This window comes from Mesoplodon densirostris, chromosome 6 (genome assembly GCF_025265405.1).
Source record: "Mesoplodon densirostris isolate mMesDen1 chromosome 6, mMesDen1 primary haplotype, whole genome shotgun sequence".
Classification (NCBI taxonomy): Eukaryota; Metazoa; Chordata; class Mammalia; order Artiodactyla; family Ziphiidae; genus Mesoplodon; species Mesoplodon densirostris.
The window spans coordinates 42,541,955-42,563,898 of NC_082666.1; the positions used below are offsets into that span (position 1 = coordinate 42,541,955).

The 21,944-nt window shown below is 43.0% G+C and overlaps 1 protein-coding gene across 2 annotated transcripts in view; it reads left to right on the top strand.

The window, feature by feature from the left end:
* Positions 1–21,944, top strand: part of GOLM1 (golgi membrane protein 1) — a 64,417-nt gene that overhangs the window by 32,776 nt on the left and 9,697 nt on the right. For both annotated transcript variants that reach the window (XM_060101654.1, XM_060101656.1), the window contains exons 4-8: positions 5,545–5,599; positions 9,162–9,264; positions 15,864–15,993; positions 20,774–20,933; positions 21,605–21,877. In XM_060101654.1, the coding sequence (XP_059957637.1) occupies positions 5,545–5,599; positions 9,162–9,264; positions 15,864–15,993; positions 20,774–20,933; positions 21,605–21,877 (721 nt within the window). The remainder of the gene's footprint in view (positions 1–5,544; positions 5,600–9,161; positions 9,265–15,863; positions 15,994–20,773; positions 20,934–21,604; positions 21,878–21,944) is intronic.

The window sequence follows — 21,944 nt, forward strand, 5'->3', positions numbered from 1 at the left end:
GAAGGACCTGCGCCTCTAAGAGGTCTTGAGCCTCCCAAAATTGCCTTCAGAAAACAAAAGTTTAGGGATTCCCTGGCGGTCCAGTGGTTAGGACTCAGTGCTTTCACTGCCATGGCCTGGGTTCGATCCCTGGTCGGGGGACTAGGTAAGATCTTGCAAGCTGTGTGGCACGGCCAAAAAAAAAAAAAAAAAAAAAAAGTTCACTTCACTATCATCTAACTCACCTTTTTTTCCCACTAAAATCAGCCTTGTAGTTAAGATTTAAAAAAGGATTTGTTCTTAATTTGCTTTTCTGTTTTAATTATTGGCAGTGTCACAAGATTAGTGTGTCTGTGTGTGTAGACTAACTGTAGAAAAGTTTAAACATGAAAAAGTAGACAGAATGATCTAATGGATCCCCAGTGTCCAACATCAAGCTTCAGTGATTATAATTCATGCCGTTTCGATCATTCATATTTCAGTACGTATCTCTAAAAGGTGGGATCGTCCTTTGTCGTAACTGCACTACCGCCAAACTCCAAATAATTTAATATCAAATATTCCACCCGTGTTCACATTTCTGCATGTGATATTTTAAATCACAGCAGTGACTTCTGTCAGCTGTAGGGTTTTGTGGACTGGACGTGTTGCCTCACCGTCTGTGCCGTGGTTTCTCTGAGAAACCACTTATGTTCAGTGGGCCAGCGTTTGGCCCACGGGCACCGTGGGTTTGAAGCGTTTGGATGACAAGTTGTCTGTTGTTGCTGTGAATCGGTGCCAGTGTGAGTGTGTAATCATATCGGGGTGCCGTAAATAAATAATAACTAACTGGCACTTACCTGCTACTGGCACTCTCCTGCCCTCTCTTCTTATTGCTCAGGGGCTATGCTCTCTCTACTGGCAGGTGGCTGCTGAGCTCTGAAATGTCCCAATTGAGATGCTCTGTAAGTGTAAAATGTGCTAGATTTCAAAGGCTTGGTGTGGGAAAAAAAAAAAAAGGAAAGTATCTCATTAATACTGTTATGTTGATTGTTGATTATATCTTGAAATGATAATTTGGATGTATTTAGATTAAATTATTAATATTTAATTTCACCTATTTTAATTGGGATGAATTCACACAACATAAAAGTCACCACTTTAATCATTTTAAAGTGTACAAGTCAGTGGTTTTTAGTATATTCACAGTGTTGTGCAACCATCACCACTATCTAATTCCAGAACATTTTCATCACTCTAAGAAGAAATGTGTACCCATGGAGCAGTCGCTCCTCGCTTTACCCGCTTCCCAGCCCCCAGTAACCGCTGATTTATTTTTTCTGTATAGATGTACCTGTTACGGGTGTATTTCGTGTTTTAGTGTGTCAGTACTTCATTTCTTTTTATGCCTGAATAATATTCCATTATATGGATAGACCACTTTTTGTTTATCCATTCATCACTTGATGGACATTTGGGTTGTTGCCACTTTTTTGGCTGTTCTGAATAATTCTGCTGTGAACATTTGTGGACAGTTTTTGTGTACACATGTGTTCTCTTGGGGATATACCTAGCAGTAGAATTACTGGGTCATATGATAACCGTTTAGCTTTTTGAGGAGCTGCCAAATTGTTTTCCACGGCAACCGCACCATTTTACGTTCTCCTCAGCTGGGTCTGAGGGTTCCAGTTTCTCCACGTCCTTGCAGTACTTGTTATTTTCCTTTTGTTTGTTTGTTTTTCTTGTAGACATCTTAGTGTTGTGAAGTGGTACCTTCTCATTTTGATTTGCATTTCTCTAATGACTAATGACCCTGAGCAGCTTTCATGTACTTTTGGCCATTTGTGTATCTTCTTTGGGGAAATGTCTATTCAAACCCTTTGGCTAACCTGTTTCTTTTTACTTAATTTAATGTAACTGCTAGAGAATTTAAAATTCCCATATCTGACTGACATTATGTTTCTCTTGGGTAGCATTGCTTTGGGAGATTTTGAAATTGGTGAGGGGTAAAAAGAAAACTCTCATGAATACTTCATATTCTTCCCTTCATTCTTAATGTCATTCACCGGTCACGAAGGTTAAATTCTTCTTTTTGAGGTTTATCTCCCAGAGCATTAACAGGAATGTCATTACAAAAAGTTATCCAGGCACCTGATTGCTGGTGGGTTGACAAGGGCTAGATTGTTTGAGGGTCATCTTTAGTAAGGCTTAAGATGGACCCACATCTTCAAAGCAGGTTGGTTATTTTAATGAGCCAAACAAACACAGCAATAAAGGTCACCTTCTCTTTTTTATAACGTGATGAGGCTCACACTTCCAGTGAACTTTTCAAAAGTTAGCATTTTGGGCTTCCCTGGTGGCGCAGTGGTTGAGAGTCCGCCTGCCGATGCAGGGGACATGGGTTCGTGCCCCGGTCTGGGAAGATCCCACATGCCGCGGAGCGGCTGGGCCCGTGAGCCATGGCCGCTGAGCCTGTGCATCCGGAGCCTGTGCTCCGCAACGGGAGAGGCCACAACAGTGAGAGGCCTGTATACCGCAAAAAAAAAAAAAAAAGTTAGCATTTTAACAAATTTAGTCATTTGTGTCTTATTGAGCTTTTCAGAACATGATAATCTATTGTAGATTTATTGCTGTGGAAATTTACTATGACATGTTGAGGTTATTTTCTTAGCAATCTAATGGAGAAATAGTTTGATCAAATATACTTGTTTCCTGCCTGGAATAGAATGGTTATAATACATTTGTTTGTGGGTGATTCATTCCGAGGTCTTCTGAGCTTAGTGTCCAGTTAAACTCTGGTGGCACTTCCTTGTCTGCTGCTGAGAGTTCCCAGGGGACGGGTCACACACACCAGGAAGTACAGCTCCCCCAAAGTCACTCTGCACCAAAATGTGAAAGTCAACTGGGTTGTTTAGAGTACAATATGTAATTCATTTTAAAATAATTTTGTTTAATGCAAGTGTTTTTTTCCTTTATATTGAACCCCCCAAAAAAGCTAGAAGCGTTTTCCTAGTTTTCCTGAAAATGATTCAAGATTTTCAATAAATATAAAACTGCATGTATAAAGATCTTGCTGGCATTTTATGATTCTTTTCTCATTTACTTACGTGGAGACAGTATTTTTCCATGCATCCGTAATAGGTGGGGGAAGATAAGTAAAATGTATTTTGTTTGGAAGAATAAAGTCACATGGGAGACAGAAATATCTTCAGATGTTTCAAATTGCAGCAATTCCTAAGCCCTCAAGCACTTGCAAACTCTAATAAGGATTTTTTTGGTGGGGCTGAGGGGAATGAGTGGAGAAGGGGCAAGTGAGATTGCCATAATTGTTGTAGAAATGATTTGCCCAGGAGAGATCAGCTTTCAAGATTATCAGCATGTAATCATTTAAGTGCTCCTTTTATTTTTCTGTTCTGTTTCAGCACTGTTGTTCAGAGGGAAGGTGGTTTTGTTTTGTTTTGTTTTGCGGTATGCGGACCTCTCACTGTTGTGGCCTCTCCCGTTGCGGAGCACAGGCTCCGGACGCGCGGGCCCAGTGGCCATGGCTCACGGACCCAGCCGCTCCACGGCATGTGGGATCTTCCCGGACCGGGGCACAAACCCATGTCCCCTGCATCGGCAGGCGGACTCTCAACCACTGCGCCACCAGGGAAGCCTGGGAAGGTGGTTTTGATACCCATGCAAGGTGGAAATTGAAGTGTACAATTCAGTTGTGTTAAATATATTCATATTGTTGTGCTGCAAATGTCTGGAACTTTTTCGTCTTGCAACACTGAGACTCTACGCCCATTAAACCCTAGTCCATCCCCGCCACCCACCCCTCCCCTCTCCCCTCCCCGACCCTTGGCAGCCACCTTTCTACTTCATGTTTTCATGATTCCGTCTGCTTTAGACACTGCTTGTGAGTAGAATCATACAGTACTTGCCCATCTGTGACTGGCTTAGCACGATGTCCTCAAGGCTCACCAGTGGTGTAGCCTGTGACATTCTTTCTTTTTAAAGGCCGTGTTCTATTCCACTGTATGTATATGCCACATTTTCTTTATCCATTCATCCGTTGAGGGACACCTGGGTTGCTTCGATTCTTGACTAGTGTGAATAGTGCTGCTGTGAACATGGGTGCAGATATCTCTTCAAGATCCTGCTTTGTGTTCTTTTGAATATATACCCCAAAGTGGGACCGCTGTGTCTTAGGGCGATCTTTTGCCTTTTTAATTGAATGCGTGCAAACCTTTTCTGAGAGTAGCAGGACCTACGAGCTGTGTGAATCTGATTCCCCGCTGGCCTACGCAGAATATCCATAAACACTCTTCTTGATGATCTCTCCCTGAGAGATTAACTGTACAGATAGTATCACTGTGACTTCTTTCCTGTTGTGCCAGGAAATGGTCCACATGCTCAGACCTCCAGAAATAAACACCAGAATCATTTGGCCAGATTTCACTGCTAGGCACGCACCCCTAGAAACACCTTCCTCCAGAAAGCTCCATCCAGGACAGAGAGTGAGGGCTGGACGGAGAGGTCCAAGAGGAAACAGGCACAGAAGGGTGAAGGCGGCGTGGTTGTCATTGTCCTCCTTTACCCAGGAATGAGACAGCAGCCTGTCTCCACGTTGTGGCCAGCAGGTTGACAAAACCTTGTTGATTATGACACAGTAGGAAACTTCCATGTTATGGCCCAATACGCACCTCTGTGTGTGTGTCCAGAGAACATCACTTACCTGTGTGACGCGTGTTGGTATTTAACGTTCTGGTCCCCTCTTCTTCAGGTGCTTGTTTGCTTTTGCACTGGGTACAGTCACAGGATTGTTGTCCTGCTGGGGTTCACATCCGCTTTGGCAAGTACGCAGTAAGGAAGAGTTCCGTGTCTGGGGCAGGCCTGCTGGGCTCGGGCTTGGGCTCTGCCTGTTTGCTCTTGAGAAGGCCACGTGACCTTGGGTCTCTAAAGCCAGCTGTGCCTTAGTTTCCTGTCCCCTACAGGGGGATCATATTGTGCCCCCTCACACAGCTGGTGTGAAGAGTCATGGGGCCATGGATGTGGGGCGCCCAGAGCGGCACCTGGCCCCACACTCACTTTTCTTACTTTTTACTGTTTTTCACTGTTATCCCGAGGCCTGTGTTGCTTCTTCCTCCTCTGTTGTCAGCATTCCCAGCTTTGTGTAACTAACTGGGGGTGACCTCTCCATCCTTTGAGCTCGCAGGGTCTGGATAGAAGGAAGTATGTCAGAAGTTAAAATGGATCAGGAAGCTTTGCAGGCGGAGCGGTCGCTGAACCCCCGTTTCTTTTCCCCATCAGCCAGGCTGGAATTCAGTTTGCCTTCTGACTGAGACAGGGCTGTACCTGGGCTCCCCAGAGAAAGGCCGTAGTTGCTACTTCATCCGGCACAGAGCTGAAACAGGGCCGGGGAGCCGCCCGCCCCTTGCTGGTGCTGGGACACTGGCGCTGCTCCTCCCCAGGCCGCAGGGGCTCACAGCCCAGCGTGGGAGGGGGCTGCTCCCCACTCTTTCTTCCACAGGCGCATCTTGTCGGAGCTCTTCTGAGCTGTCAGGTTGCCAATGTTTCATTATGTGATTATCTTCCTTGCAGGCAGTTTTAGTGAATAACATCACCACCAGCGAGAGGCTCATCAGAACCTTGCAAGGTGAGTTCCACTCCCCCCAGACATCAGGCCTGTTAGGAAAAACTTACCTTTCCTCTGTCCTTTTCTAGGGTCTCTTAGTGAAACCTAATGGTGGGTGGTATTACAAGTCATTGGGTAATCTTTACTCTTTTTGCCTAACTGTGTTTCCTTAAAGAGCTTTTCCTTTTATAAGTTTACTGAACACATTGCAAGCTGTTACGTAGAGAATTCAGATTCTCATTTTGTGATACATTAAGAAATATATGTGTGTGATCTGTTTTATATATATATATATATATATATATATATATATGGTATATGTATGCTCTCTTTTCATTAGGTCACCCAGAAATCAGATTTCCTTCATGAAATTTATATAAAAATTATCCAGCCTAGTTTAATTCCATTTCCTAGCTACTCTTATTCAGTTTGGCAGCCAAGGTTTTTCTTTGGGCCCTTCTGAAGCCGCCGGGGGAGGCAGGGATGGGGTGAAGCCCCTCTGTGAGGTGTGACCGGAGGGGTCACAGGGTCCAGTGCAGCCTTAGAACCTGATGAAAGGAGCACTGGGGCCTCTGATCCCTGACCTGACCCTAGTCTCACCTTTGTCCCTAGTTAAACTCCATCAGTGCTCTCAGCCTCAGTTTCCACCTCTAAGGTGGGAAGTTCAGTCTAGAACTGGGCTGTCCAGAATTGTAGCCACAGCCCCCTGTAGCCAGCGAACATTTGAAATGTGGCTCATGGGACAGAAGCACTGGATTTTTAATTTTTGTTTAATTTTAGGCAATTTAAATTTAAAACTGATACTTGACTCAGTTATTGGGAAACTTAAGTATCTTTGGGACAACTTGGGTATACCAATATCCTTTTTAACTGTAAATTTTATGAATTCTAAATTCAGATCAAGAATTCCCAATTCATATTTAACATCTGAATTGAGATGTGCTATAACTGTAAAATACACACCAGGCTTCAAAGACTTAGTATGAAAAAATAATACAAAATGTCTCATTCATAATTTCTTACATTAATTCTGTGTTGCCATGGTAATATTTTGGATCTGTTGGGTTAAATGAAATATATTATTAAAATTAATTTCACCTGGTTTTACTTTTTAAAAATGTGGTTGCTAGTGAATTTTAAGTGACCTGTGTGGTTCAAAATATTATAGTTCTGTTTGGCAGTGCTGGTCTAGAATTCTAGTTCCAGATCAGCTTCTAAGAATATTAATAGGGGAAACTCAGAGTTTCACTAAGTTTAAATGGGTTGCTTGACTGCCAGGGGCTTCTCAGAGCTGATGATCTGCTGGACAGTCCTCAAGTAGGGCACAAAAGCCTGCAGCCTTTGCTGTACTTAGTATTTTTTTTTTTTTTTTGCGGTACGCGGGCCTGTCACTGCTGTGGCCTCTCCCATTGCAGAGCACAGGCTCCGGATGCGCAGGCTCAGCGGCCATGGCTCACGGGCCCAGCTGCTCCGCGGCATGTGGGATCTTCCCAGACGGGGGCACGAACCCGTGTCCCCTGCATCAGCAGGCGGACTCTCAACCACTGCGCCACCAGGGAAGCCCTGTACTTAGTATTTTTTTTTTTTTTTTTTTTTTTTTGCGGTACACGGGCCTCTCACTGTTGTGGCCTCTCCTGTTGCGGAGCACAGGCTCCGGACACGCAGGCTCAGTGGCCATGGCTCACGGGCCCAGCCGCTCCACCGCATGTGGGATCTTCCCGGACCGGGGCACGAACCTGTGTCCCCTGCATCAGCAGGCAGACTCTCAACCACTGCGCCACCAGGGAAGCCCCTACTTAGTATTTTAAAACAGTTTTAATCAGGTATAATTGACGTACAGTAAACTACACATATTTAAATTGCACAGTGTGACATAAGTTTTGACGTAAATGTACAGTTGAAGAAACCACCACAAAATCAACACAGTGAACAGATCCATCACTCCAAGAAGTTTCTTTGTGCCCCTTGGTAATCCTCCCCAGGCCCCTCTCATCTGCTTTCCATCCCTCTAGATGAGTTTGTAATTTTTATAATTTTGTATACATGGAATCAGACGGCATATACCCTTTTCTGTCTGGCTTCTTTGACGCGGCATAATTATTTTGAAATTCATCCGTTCTGTTATGGCTGCCATAGTTCATTCCTTTTTATTGCTGAGTAGTATTCCATCGCCCCATGCTCGGTTTGATTATAGAATTTTTTTTTTTTTTTTTTTTTTTTTTTTGCGGTATGCGGGCCTCTCACTGTTGTGGCCTCCCCCGTTGCGGAGCACAGGCTCCGGACGCGCAGGCTCCGGACGCGCAGGCTCAGCGGCCATGGCTCACGGGCCCAGCCGCTCCGCGGCATATGGGATCCTCCCAGACCGGGGCACGAACCCGTATCCCCTGCATCGGCAGGCGGACTCTCAACCACTTGCGCCACCAGGGAGGCCCTAGAATTTTTTTTTTTAAGTTAGGTCTGTTGAAGTATAATTTACACATGATGAAGTTTACCCATTTGCAGTATACCTTTCTGTGTGTTTTGACACATGCACTGTCCCCTGGATACCAGAGTCAAGACACAGCTCGTGTCTGTCACTCAAGGAAGCCCCACCCACACCTGCTCTCACCTCAGCCTCAGGCACCCAGCGACCAGTTGTCCACCCCTGTAGTTTTGTCTTTTCGAGCATGGCATATAAATAAGTGCTTTTGAGATGAATCCCTGTTGCTGTGTGTATCAGCAATTCATTGAATCCTTCACTTTTATTTAATTTGATCCCCCACCTCCTGCCCCCCAGAGAGCCTTGTAGGTCTAGGGTTGTGAGGACAGACCTTGGGGAAACTCAGGTGTCTGTCCAGGGCTGTGTTTCAGGCCCTCGTTGCTGCCCTCGGCCCGTTCTAGTGTCCCCTTTGTGGCAGCTTTTCCTTCTACCCCCCAGCTTGTCTCTTGGTCAGCGAGCTGCTGCTTTTTTTCTACAGAGCTTTTCCGAGCCAAGTCATCAGGGCAGCAGTGATGCGGCTGATGGATTTCCTCAAAGAAAGCTCTTGTTTCCCAAATAGGAGGGTCAGGTGACTAAGTGTACATGGGGCCTCAGAGAATAACTGGGCTGTGACCAAATGACAGGATGCTGGCAGGTAGCCTGGTAGCTGAGAACAGGGGGTGCAGCAGGAGTGGCTGCTTATCTGACTGGATGTCGAGATTAGTGTTTCACAGATTGAGGGATACGTCTTCTGGGGGCAGGAGACACAGTGGCGTGTGTGCCCTTGTGGGACAGTTCAGGGTTTATGATGTCTAGGAGAGAAATAGGTGGATAGAACCTCCTGGTGCATTGTAAGGGTCGCAGGTCAAAAAGATTTAGGAGAGATGTGTGAAAAGGAATCAAGGTGCTGGTTCCCATAGGATCGCACATCTTCTGGGCCGCCTCCAGGGCTGGGGTGGGGAGGTTCCTGGGGAGGGGCCATGCTCTCATCCCTTCCTCTTTCCCCTCCTTATTCTGTTGGTGCCACGGCCCATTGTGTTCCCATGGTGGGTTTTGGTGTGTCTGCTGTTGTCAGGATGGCCATGCCGGTGCCCTGTGTGATTTCGTGTCCTCCTCTCGGTTTAGACCAGTTAAAGGCCCTGCAGAAGAATTATGGCAGGCTGCAGCAGGATGTCCTTCAGTTTCAGAAGAACCAGACCAACCTGGAGAGGAAGTTCTCCTACGACCTGTAAGTGTGTCCACATCAAGTGTGTGCCACTCGGGGGGCTGACGTGTTTTAAGCGGAGGGCGGTGGACGGGGTGCAGCATAGTCTCCACTGGCCTTTTCTGTTATAGAGCATATAGGTCTCTGAGGAAAAGGTTCTGTCCCTTCTAGGAGTCATGTCCTTTAGACATAATGCATTTTATTTTTTAAGTGTCAGCTGTGCTTCGGAAAGCCCTGGAGAAGTGTTAGCCAGTGGGCTCCTCATACAAGAGGGCAGTTCTCCTTAGCAAGAAATGACTTAACTCATTATACCTTAAAATATGTAACTGAGAACTCTATAGAGCACAGGTGTGCTGGTTAAATCAATCATCTAAAGCCTTTAAAAATGTGTTCCAAAAGTGCTCAGAAGTGACCTAAGTCAAACTCATAGACTAAAAAGAGTTTGGTATAATATTAATATAATTTATCACTGGGTGTTGGCATTGTGGGCATTTTGTTTTCTTGAGACGTTTAAGTGTCTTTCCAAATTTTTGCAGTGAGAATGGAGTACGTTTATTTTTTTTTAGCTTTATTGAAGTATGACTGACAAATAATCATTGCATGTATTTAAGGCATAAAAACATGATGTTTTGATATACCTATACATTGTGAAATGATACCCCCAATCAAGCTAATTAACCATCCATAGTTTCCCATCTTTACCTTTTTGTGTGTCTATGGTGAGAACACTTGAGATCCACTCTCTTAGCAAATTGCAGGTATAAAACACATTATTCTTAACTGTAGTCACCATGCTGTACATTAGATCTCTAGCGTATGGTTAAGACAATCTGTTTTAAGCTGATGACTTTAGTCACATACAAAAACTCTACGCTTTACATATCAGAGTCCTTCTGTGGTCAAAACAAAGCAATAAACTTTTTAAAAGTTTGGCTAAACCCATTAGTAAGATAGTAAAAACCAGTTTAGAGGGTAGCGAATAAAGTTGTAGTCTATGTATTTTTCTCCCGTTTTCTTCATAGCAATGGTATAACTCAAGCACAGGAACTTTGGGATTCTGAGACAACCAGCTCCCCTAACTCCACCCTCTTTTTTCTTTGACTTACTTCTATTTAGTCCATGCCCAAGTTCATACAGAGTTTTTACATAATTGCTGTTGCCATTAAATTTTTTAATCACTTTTTTACTTTCTTGCATTATGTGTATATAAAAATCCATTTTGTTTCCAAATATTAAATACTCCATAATGTGGAGGTACCAAATTCAATTCACCATTTCCCAGTTGGATATTAAGGTTAATTCTAAGTTTTGGTTATTATACATGGGCGTGACATCAATACATATAACTTTTAAAGTTATTATTTTGGATTATTTCCTTCTAAAAAAGACTGGATTGTAGGTTTAGTGTGTCAGTTGGTATAAATCACCAAATTGCCTTCTGAAAGGATTTTAGCCATCTGGTCAACAGCAGTGTAGGTGACCTCACACCCACTCATAAGGATTCTGATGGCCTTCCACTCACCATAATATCTTTCTGATCACTTTAAAACTAAATACTACTAAAACCAGGAAGCCTCAAATACATAAATATGCATAGGACACGTGCAAACAATGCAAAGGAAATGTCATTAGAAAACATGCATATGGAACCTTCTTCAGCTAGGCCAGTGGCTCTCAGTGGGTGGCAGTTTTGCTACCAGGAGACCTTGGGCAATGTCCCAAGACATTTCTGGTTGTCACAACTCAGAGGAGGTGTTACTGGCATATCGTGGGCAGAGGACAGAGATGCTGCTACATCCTGCAAAGCACAGGGCTGCTCCCACAACAGAGTGTCTATCTGGCCCAGGGCACCAACGGTGCCGAGTTGAGAAACGCTGAGTTAGGCTGGTAGTCGCTGGAAAGCATTCAGACCAAAGTGAAGTGCTGCAGTCTTCTTATTCATCCTTGAAAGATAGCTTAACACACATATTTCCCTTCCATTGATTGAAATACAAGAAGCCGTTAATGGCCTCACTTGATAAATGCTGACCCAGAAGATTTTGACCTAGCTGGAAATCGGCCAGGGCCCAGTGACGAGGAGGGCAGCTCTGCTTCCGTGTGGGAGTGTTCAGACAGGCAGGGAGCAGAATACTCAAACCTGGTGGCCGTGCGTGCAGGATGCACTCTTTTTCTCTCAGGAAGTTGATAGGTAAATTGAAAAAGCTGACTGACTGCATCTGTTTTACTAGTTGTGCCCAAAACCTTGTACCAGATATAGGATGCTTCCCATCCTATATCTAATGTGTATAAAATGTTGAAAGCTGGAATGAGTTAGGTTTTCTTAACTTTCTGTGGTTATACAGACCCTTTTTGAGAATTTGATGAAAGGCGTAGACTCCTTGTTAGCAATTTTATAAATGGATATATACACAAAGTTCCATGTTCAATTTGAGGGACCGCTGAAGCATACCTGCATGCCCTCTTCATTGTTTCCTTAGGCTCCTCTTGGCTGCGACAGTTTCTCAAGCTTTACTTACTTTTTATGGTTTGGATTATTTTTTATTAGTTTTGAGGAGTACCGGTCAGGTATTTTGTAGAATGTCCTTCAGTTGGGATTTATCAGATGTTTTTCTTGTGAAACTGGGGCAACACATTTTTGACAGGAAGGTCACAGAGGTAAAGTGCCATTCTCATGGCTTCACATCAAGGGTACGTGCTATCAGGATGACTTACACTGTTGATCACCTGATTGAGGTAATGTTTATCAGGTTGTTTCACTATAAAGTTACTCTGTTTTTTTCTCCCTTTATGCTATAATCTTTGGAAGAAATTCACTATGCTTAGGCTACACTTAAAGATTGGGAAGTTATGCTCCACTTCCCCAAGGATGGAGTGTCTACACAGATGATTTGGAATTTTCCTGCACAGGAGATTTGACCCTTCTTCTTATCTATCTGTCTAATTATTTATATCAGTATGGATTCATGAATATTTTGGGTTATAATCTAATACTATCTTATTTATTTTTTCTTTTGCTTACATTTTTTTCCAGCTTTTGCCAGTGGGAACTCTTTCAGTTGATTCCTTTATCCAGTTGACATATCCCTGATATTGTGGGTTTGGTCCCCCGCTGCTTTTAAAATTACTTGTTTATACTCTGGCACCAAAAGATGCTCCAGACTCATTTTCATATATTTCCTGTCCCAGTCCTAGAATCAACCAATCAACCATTTCTCCAAGGAACCCTTGTTCTTTTGATTGGAGAATGGTATTAGAAACCAAGATCTGGGTACTAGGTGTGTTTGTTGCTACTAGGGTGTCATTGCTGCTAGGCTCTCTCAGATGACAGAGCAAAGAGGTATATGTGTGTGTATACTAACTTGTGTTATATATAGATACTGATAAATATTTCTGTATGTATTCATCTGTATCTAAATTAAACTAAACATGAATTTGTACTGCTGTCCCCAACTCTAATCCATTTACATTAACATAATAGTATGTAATTGGTTATGTTCTCAGCCCGGGACGCTATTCAATTATTTTATCAATGTTTTGTGACTCAAAATATTTTTTAAAATTTATTTTCTTTTACTTTTTTGGCTGCGTTGGTTCTTAGTTGCAGCATGTGGGATCTTCACTGAGGCATGTGGGATCTTCCATTGCAGCGTGGGCTCTTTGTTGCGGTGCGCAGGCTTCTCTACAGTTGTGGCATGTGGATTTTCTCTCTCTAGTTGTGGCACGCGGGCTCCAGGGCGCGCGGGCTCTGTCGTTTGTGGCACGTGGGCTCTCTTGTTGAGGCACGTGGGCTTAGTTGCCCTATGGCATGTGGGATCTTAGTCCCTGACCAGGGATCGAACCTGCGTCCCCTGCATTGGAAGGTGGATTCTTTACCACCAGGGAAGTCACAGTGACTCAAAACATTTTGAAACTGCCTGTGGCACAGACCAGTCAGTGCTTATCCAAATCCATTCATCTTTTTGCCCAGCAAAAATACTGGGCAAATTCCTTGTAGTTAGGTATGGCCAGGTGACTAAGTTCTGGCCAGTGGGGAAAGGAAATCGTGGGGTGGGACTTACAGGAAGGCTTCTGAGAATAAGGACAGTCCACTGCACATCCCTTTCCTTTACCTTTTCTCCTCCCTCCTTCCTGCTGCCTGGGCTTCACACAAGATGGCTGGACCACTCGCAGCTATCCTGGATCATGAGGTAACCATGGGGATAGAAACCAGTGTTAGGTTATTGAAACAGCAAGAGAAGCCTGAATTTTTGATGACTCAGAGCTGCCATACCCTGGATTTCTTTTATGTGAGGAAAAAATAAACTGCTACTTTTTGGCCTTTTTGTTTCACCTAGCCAAACCAGATGCTAACTTATACATTTTGAAAGTGCCTTTAAATATTGTTGTTTCTTAAACTAGATCATTTTCATCAATGCTCATCTATTACCCCCAAAAAAGACTTCTTAGGAAAGGCCATTTAGAATTGAGTCCTAAACAATAAGGAGTAGAGAAAGGAGATTAGGAGATGTTAGGAAAAGAGAACCTGGGGAGCCCAGAGTGATCTGGGCAAGGTAGATAGCATCATGCGGTCATGGAGGGGAGGGAGTAAGAGTAGTATCTTGAGGATGGGCGTGAAAGTGACTAGTTATGTGGACCTTGCTGGGAAAATCTTCTCTTTCACAGATTCTGTTGATGTGAATGTTAGGTCTTTTGTAGTAGTCACACAGGTCCATGAAGCTGTGTCCTTTCTCTTTCCCCAGTCTGTTTTCTCTCTGTGTTTAGATTGGGTAATGTCTATTGTTCTGTCTTCCAGTTCATTGATTCTTTCCCTTTCTGAGTTTAAAAATTTTGGTTATTGCATTAAATTTCCATTTGGTTCTTCTTTATATCTTCCCTTTCTTTGCTAAGACTTTATGTTTCTTTGCTGAGACTATTTAGTTTTTCATTTCTGTCAAGCATGTTTTAATTACTCATTGAAACATTTTTCTGGTGGCTGCTTTAAAGTCTTTGTCAGATCATCTTAACTTCTCTGTCATGTTGATTTGGTATCTGTTGATTGTCTCTTTTTGTTCAATTTAAGATCTTCTTGGTTCTTCATATGATGAATGATCTTTGATTGAAACCTCCGGGCAGTGGTGGTGAGAGCCCTGGCTCTTCATTGATGTCCTCTGACGCCACCACCTGGGGAGAGGGAGGGGGACCTCTTTAGTGTCAGATGGGGATGGAAATGCAGGCTTCCCATGTAATCTCCAATGACACCACTGCGTTGTTCTAGATCCTAAGGTCCCTAGCCAGTCTGCCTTCGTCTCTCCATCTTTTAGAGTCTTCTTATGTTTGTTTTATTTATTTATTGTTTTAAATGTTTAATTCTCATGGCAGACAATGTTAGTCACGTACCCCACCCTACTTCCTCTTTTTTTTTTTTTTTTTTGGCTGCACCATACGGCATGTGGGATCTTAGATCCCGGACCAGGGATTGTTCCTGCGCCCCTGCATTGGAAGTGTGGAGTCTTAACCACTGGACCACCAGGGAAGTCCCTGTTGGTTTTAAATGTAATGTCCAGAGTTCTAGTTGTGCTTAGTGGAGGAAGAGTGAAAAATACATCTATCCCATCTTCCCGGAGTAGAAGTCCAATTCAGATTGGACACTACCCAGAGGTAGCACAAACCCCACATGTTATGGGGCTCAGTCCCACAAGACTGCCCCTACTTTGGACGCTAGTCATAAGTTCTTGGTGGCCCCAGACCACCTGTTCTTTTTGCCTGGTAGCTATAAATTCAGGCCTTCCCCAACCCCCTCAGGAGCAGTAATTCTCTAGAACTCAGGAAAGTTCTAAACTTACAATTGCAGTTTTATTATAAAGGATACAACTCAGGAATAGCTAAATGGTAGAGACTCATAAGGCAAGGTCTGGGGTGGAGGTAGGGGGCAGCAGGAACTTCTGTTGGAGTTGGGGTGCCACCTTTCTGCTTCACAGGTATGTTCACCAAACAGGAAGCTCGCCAAGCCTCATAGTCCAGGGTGTTTATCTGAGGTTTTATTACATAGGTGTGACTGATTGAGTCATTGGCCACGTGTTTGAACTCAATCTCTAGTCTCTCCCTGCTTCCTGAAAAATGGGGCTGTAAGTTCCAGCCCTCTAATCATATGGTTGGTTCCCCTGGCCGCCAGCCCCCATCCTAAAGCTATGTTGGCTCCTCCCAGTAAGTCAGCTCATTAGCATAAACTCAGGTATGGTCTACAGGGGCCCATCATATATAACAGAAGACACTCCTGTTACTCAGGAAATTCCAAGGAGCTCTGTGCAATAGTTGGGGACAAAGACCACATTTTTTTTTTTTATTATGCTACAGATTATATTTTAAAAATTTGTTTTTTCTAACCAGTGAAGTTCACTTATTTTACAACAGTATGACATATTTTTTTGTAACTTTCAATTAACTCCAGTTTTCTTGTCATTTAATAACTGAAAACACATTTGTTGCCCTGCCTGTGTCCTCTTCAGATAAAGTGCGGGAAGCAGGAAAGAGATGAACTGTGTCTCATTGGGAATTGGATTTCACTGTCAGAGCAGGGACAGACTTGCTATATAGACGCATCTCTAAATAGCTGTCCTTTGATTTGCTTGCTTTCACCTTCACAGGAACCAGTGCATCAATCAGATGAAAGAGGTGAAGGAGCAGTGTGAAGAGCGAATAGAAGAAGTCACCAAAAAGGGAAATGAGGCTGTAGCTTCCAGAGACCTGAGTGAACAAAAGGACCAAAGCCAGCAGGTAATCCTGGCTTTTTTCTGCCGAGGATTCCCCAAAGGTCTTCCTACCCTCTCTTCAGGCATTTTCTTCCTTCATCTGCTCTCTGACTCGCTCTAGTTCCCTGACACACAACAGCCTGGTCCCGGGATGCAGGGTCTCTGGCGGAGCATGCTGGCCTCCAGGCCTGGTCCCTGTGCTCCGGGCCATAAGGCGATTGCTTCATTTAAAGCTCACAGCCACCCTGGGAGAGAGTTGTTGTTGTTGTTTTCTTGTTTGGAGGGCTCTGAGGCCCATGGAGGCGGTTCGAAACTGTCCCAAGGTCACAGTACCCGGTCAGTGATGGAGCTGATCAGAGCCCGTGCTATCAGGCTGCTTCTTGTGAAAGCACAGCCCATGAAAACGCTGCTCACAGCCTTCTGGGGATCTTGGTTTGTTTTAAATACAGCACTTTTATTGAGGTATAATTCACCTACCATATAGTTCACCTATATAGTATTTATAATTCAGTGGGGTTTAGTATATTCACAAAGTTGTGCAGTCATCATCACAGTCAATTTTAGAACATTTTCATTACCCCAAAAGAAATCCCATACCCATTAGCTCACTCCCCTTTTACCCCCAGTCTCTGGAGCCTGAGACAATCTCTGATCTATTTTCTCTGCAGATTTGCCTTAATCTGGATATTTCATATCAATGGAATCATACTGGTTTTCACATAGCATAATGCTTTCAGGATTCATCCATGTTGTAGCATGTATGAGTACCTCCTTTTTATAGCTGAATAATATTCCATTGTGTGACTATACCACATTTTATTTATTCATTGGTCAGTTGATGGGCATTTGGGTTATTTCCACTTTTTGGCTACTGTGAATAATGCTGCTGTGAACATTCATGCACACATTTTTGTGTGAACGTAAGCTTTCATTTCTCTTAGGTATACTGTATACCTAGGAGTAGCATTGCTGGGTCGTATGGTAACTCAACTCTCCTTAATGTATTGAGAAACTGCCATACTGTTTCTGAAAGAGATCATACTCTTTTACATTCCTACCAGCAGTTTATGAGGGTACCAGTTTCTTTACATCCTTGCCAACTCTTGTTATTATCTGTCTTTTTCACTATAACCATCCTAGTAGGTGTGCAGTGGTATCTCATTGTGGTTTTGATTTGCATTTCCCTAATAACTGATGATTTTGAGCATCTTTTCATATGCTGTATTGGCTCTTGGTATATCCTCTTTGGAGGAATGTCTGTTTATATCCTTTGTCCATTTTGAAATTGAGTTATTTTTATTATTTAGTTGTAAGAGCTCTTTATATATTCATATAAAGATATTGGATGTATGATTTGCACATATTTTTCCCCTTCTTTGAGTTGTCTTTTCACTTTCTTGATAGTGTTCATTGAAGCACAAAAAAGTTTTTTGGGCTTCCCTGGTGGCGCAGTGGTTGAGAGTCCGCCTGCCGATGCAGGGGACGTGGGTTCGTGCCCCGGTCCGGGAGGATCCCGCATGTCGCGGAGCGGCTGGGCCCGTGAGCCATGGCTGCTGGGCCTGCGTGTCCAGAGCCTGTGCTTCGCAGCGGGAGAGGCCACGGCAGTGAGAGGCCCGCGTAGTGCAAAATAAATAAATAAATAAATAGATAAATAAATAAATAAATAAGTTTTAAATTTTCATTATGTCTAGTTTAATTTTTCTTTTGTTGCTTGTTCTGTCGGTATCATGTCTAACACCACTTTGCCTAATCCAGCATCCTGAAGATTTATTCCTGTATTTTCTTCTGAGACTTCTATAGTCGTTAGTATTTAGTTCTTACATTTAGTCCTATGATTCATCTTGAGTTAATTTAATTTTTGTATATGGTGTGAGCTAATGGTCCAACTTTATTATTTTGCATGTGGATATCCAGTTGTCTCAACACCATTTGTTGAAAAAAAAAACTATTCTTTTCCCCACTGAGTTGCCTTGGCATCCTTGTCAAAAAATCAGTTTACTGTAAATATGAGGGTTTATTTTTAGACTCTCGGTTCTGTTCCATTGATCTCTTTTTCTGTCCTTATGTCCATACTACACAGTCCTGATTACTGTATCTTTGTAGTAAGCTTTGAAATCAGCAGCTTTAACTGCTCCAACTTTGTTCTTCTTTTTCAAGATTATTTTGGCTATTCTGCACTGGTTGACTTTCTGTATGAATTTTTGGATCCACTTGTCAATGTCTTCAACAAAGCCAGGTGGGATTTTGACAGAGATTACATTGTTTGTACGTCAGTTTGGGAAATGTTGCCATCTTAACAACATCCAGTCTTCTGTTGTGTGAATGTGGGATGTCTTTCCACTTAAGTCCTTTAAAAGTCTTTTTCAGTAATATTTTGTAATTTTCAGAAGTCTTGCACTTCTTTTGTACAATTTATTTCTAAGTATTTTTTGCTGCTATGTATTTTTTGTTTTCTTAATTTCATTTTCGAACTGCTTATTGCTAGTGTGTAGAAATACAATTCATTTTTTATATTGATCTTGTATCTTTCAACCTTGCTGAACTTGTTTATTAGTTTGAATAGTATTTTTTTTTGATTCCTTAGGATTTTCTGTATTAAGATTATGTCATCTAAAAATAGTTTACATCTTCCTTTCTGATCTGGATGCCTTTTATTTCTTCTTATTGCTTAATATCCCTGGCTAGAACCTCCAGTATAATGTTAAATAGAAGTGGTGAGGGTAGACATCTTTGTCTTGTTCTTGATCACAGAGGGAAAGCATTAAGTCTTTCACCATTAAGTCTGATGTTAGCTTGCAGGCATACCTCGTTTTATTGTACTTCACAGATATTTGTGTTGTTAACAAATTGAAGGATTGTGGTAACCCTGTGTTGAGCAAATAATTTTGGCTCCATGTTTTCCAGTTTGCTCACTTCATGTCTCTGTGTCACATTTTGGTAATTCTCACAATATTTCAACCTTTTTCATTATTAAGTTTGTTACAGTAATCTGTGATCAGGGGTCTTTGATGTTACTATTGTAATTGTTTTGGCCTTTTTTAAGCAATAAAGTATTTTTTAATTAAGGTAGTACATTTTTTGGACATAATGCTATTGCATACTTAATAGACTACAGTATAGTGTAAACATAACTTTTATATGCACTGGGAAACCAAAAAATTGGTGTTACTCGCTTTATTGCGATGTTCACTTTTTTGTAGTGGTCTGGAACCAAACCTGTGATGTCTTCAGGGTATGCCTACATATTTTTCATAGATGCACATTATCAAGTTGAGGTAGTTCCCCCCTATTCTTAATTTGTTGAGTGTTTTTATCAAGAAGAGCTGTTGGATTTTGCCAATGTTTTTTCTGCATTGAGATGATCATGTGTTTTTGTCCTTTATGCTATTGACATGGTATTACATTAATTGATTTTTAGATGTTAAACTAACCTTGCATTGCTGGGAGAAATCCTACTTGGCCATGGTGTATAATCCTTTTGTATGTTGCTTGATTTGATTTGCTAGAATTTTGTTGATGATTTGGGGGTCTGTATTCATATTAGGTCTATAGTTTTATTTTCTTATGATGTCTTTCTGGCTTTGGTGTCAGGGTAATTACTGGGCTCATAGAATGAGTTGAGAAGTATTCTTTCCTCTTCTGTTTCTTGGAAGAGTTTGTGAAGATTTAGAATGAAATGTTTGGTAGAATTCACCAGTGGGGCCATCTGGAACTGGGCTTTTGGGGGGCGGGGATTTTTAAATTACTGCTTCAGTCTCTTGCTGTAAGTCTGCTCAGATTTTCTACTTCTTCTTGAATCAGTTTTGGTAGTGTGTGTCCTCCTAGGAACTTGTCTGTTTCAGCTAAGTTATCAAACTTGTTGGCAAACAATTGTTCTTAGTATTTCCTTATAATAAAACTTTTTTATTTGTGTAAGGTTGGTAGTGTTATCCTCTTTCATTTTTGATTTTAGTAGTTTGAGTTTTTTTTATTCTCAGTTCATCTAGCTAAAGCATTGTCAATTTTTTTCATCTTTCAAAGAACTAACTTTTGGTTTCATTGATTTTCTTTTCCATATGTCATTAATTCCTGATCTAATCTTTATTATGTCCTTCCTTGCTTTAGGTTTAGTTTGCTCTCCTTTTTCAGGTATCTTAAGGTGAGAGATTAGGTTATTAATTTGAGATATATCTTTTTCCTTGAGATAGGCCTGTAAATGTCCCTCTTAGTACTGCTTTAACTGCCTTCCAGAAGTTTGATGTGTTGTGTTTTTAATTTTTCTCAAGGTATTTTCTAGTTTTCCTTGTGATTTCTTTGGCCCAGTGGTTATTTAGGAGTATGTTATCTAATTTCCACATATTTGTGAATTTCTCAAAAAATTTCATTCCTGTTATTGATTTATAATTTCATTCCATTGTAACTGGAGACCATACATTGTATGATTTCAACACTTAAAATCTGTTGCGGTTTGTTTTGTGGCCTAGCATCTTTCTGTCCTGGAGAAGAATGTGTTTTGCTCTGGTTGGGTTGGGTGCTCTGTAGATGACTGTTCAGGTGGTTTTTCATGTTGTTCAAGTCCTCTCTTTCCTCATTGATCTTCTGCTTACTTGTTAATACATATTAAAAGGTTTTTCTGGGAGATGTGGACCCAGCCTCAGATCTTCTGCTTTATGCCAGGTGGTAGGGCATGACCGGGGTAGAGTATGGCATTTCTCAGGGTTTCCATGTTCTTATTCATCAGAAGGACGTAGTGGTCCATTGCATTGCTCAGCGTTGTTGAAGGTTTATGGTCATCGAGCCCCTGGCTGCCTGTGCTCCTGTTTCAGCTCCGAGCCCCCAATGAGCCCCAGCCCAGGCCGCAGGAAGCAGGCCTGCCTCAGGCAGAGGTGCCACAAGCAAGAGGGAACATGCCCAGCAACAGCGAGCCCCAGACACCAGTCCCCAGTTCTGAGGCGGCTTTGGATTTGAAGAAACAAGGCGAGAAAGGTAAGTGAAGCTTGGCAATGACACTTTTAAGCCCTCTTCAGGGTCCCATGCCAATAGAAAGCATAGCAACGGGTCATGCCCTCCAGTCCACACAGATACACAGGGCAGAGTGTGCTGCTGGCGGCCGGTGGGGATTCGGTAACGGGGCTGCAGGTGGCAGGTGAGTGTCTCTCTGGCACCTGGACTTGGAGCCACGGGCTTTTTCTCTGCCTTACTGATGTCTCACATTGTAAACTAAGTGCCTAGTTCTTTGGCAGCTCTGTAAAGGAAGGTCCAGGCAGAGCCTTTATTCAGGACAGTGGTGGGACTGTGGGATTAAGGGGACATGGCTGAGTCCTAGGCAGCTGTCACTGGCTCCCAAGCACTCGTCTTAAATAGGACGATCAGGTAGCCTCAGCAGTGCAGCCTCCTCCACTTGCAGGGTGTCTCTGTGAGTCAGATAACTTAGTCTGAATTTTTTTTCTAAGCCATTTCCTCTTCCTGGTGGTTCTGAAGATGAGCTGCGGGCATAGAGAGGCCTGGAGTCTGCTGAGGCCACAAAAGAAATGATCCACCTGCCCCATCAGTCCACAGTCCTTGGGAAGGCTCTGGGAATTGGGTGGTACGAAGGTTTCTGGTTTTGTCTTAATTAATTGCTAGTGAGGTCACAGCTAACTGTGTTCTGTGCACAGAGGGAACCAAGGAGATTCAGGTCGTCAGCAAGGAGGAGCTTCAGAGGGACGGTGCGGGGCTGTCGAAGGAGCTGGGGCGAGAGCAGAATGTGGAAGAAGACAGACGTGTGGGCGGAAAAGGCCATGGAGAACCCGGAGAACTGGGCCAAACCCCACAGGTGCCAGCTGCCCTGTTGGCAAGCCAGGAGAATCAGGAGATGGAGGAGGGCCCTGAGCGGGACCAGCTCGTCATCCCCGACGGGCAAGAGGAGGAGCAGAATGCCGACGAGGAAGGTGGGTGAGATTGTCCACCCGGCACCAGCGTCCTCAGTCTCCTTCCTGACGCGGGATGGGCAGCCAT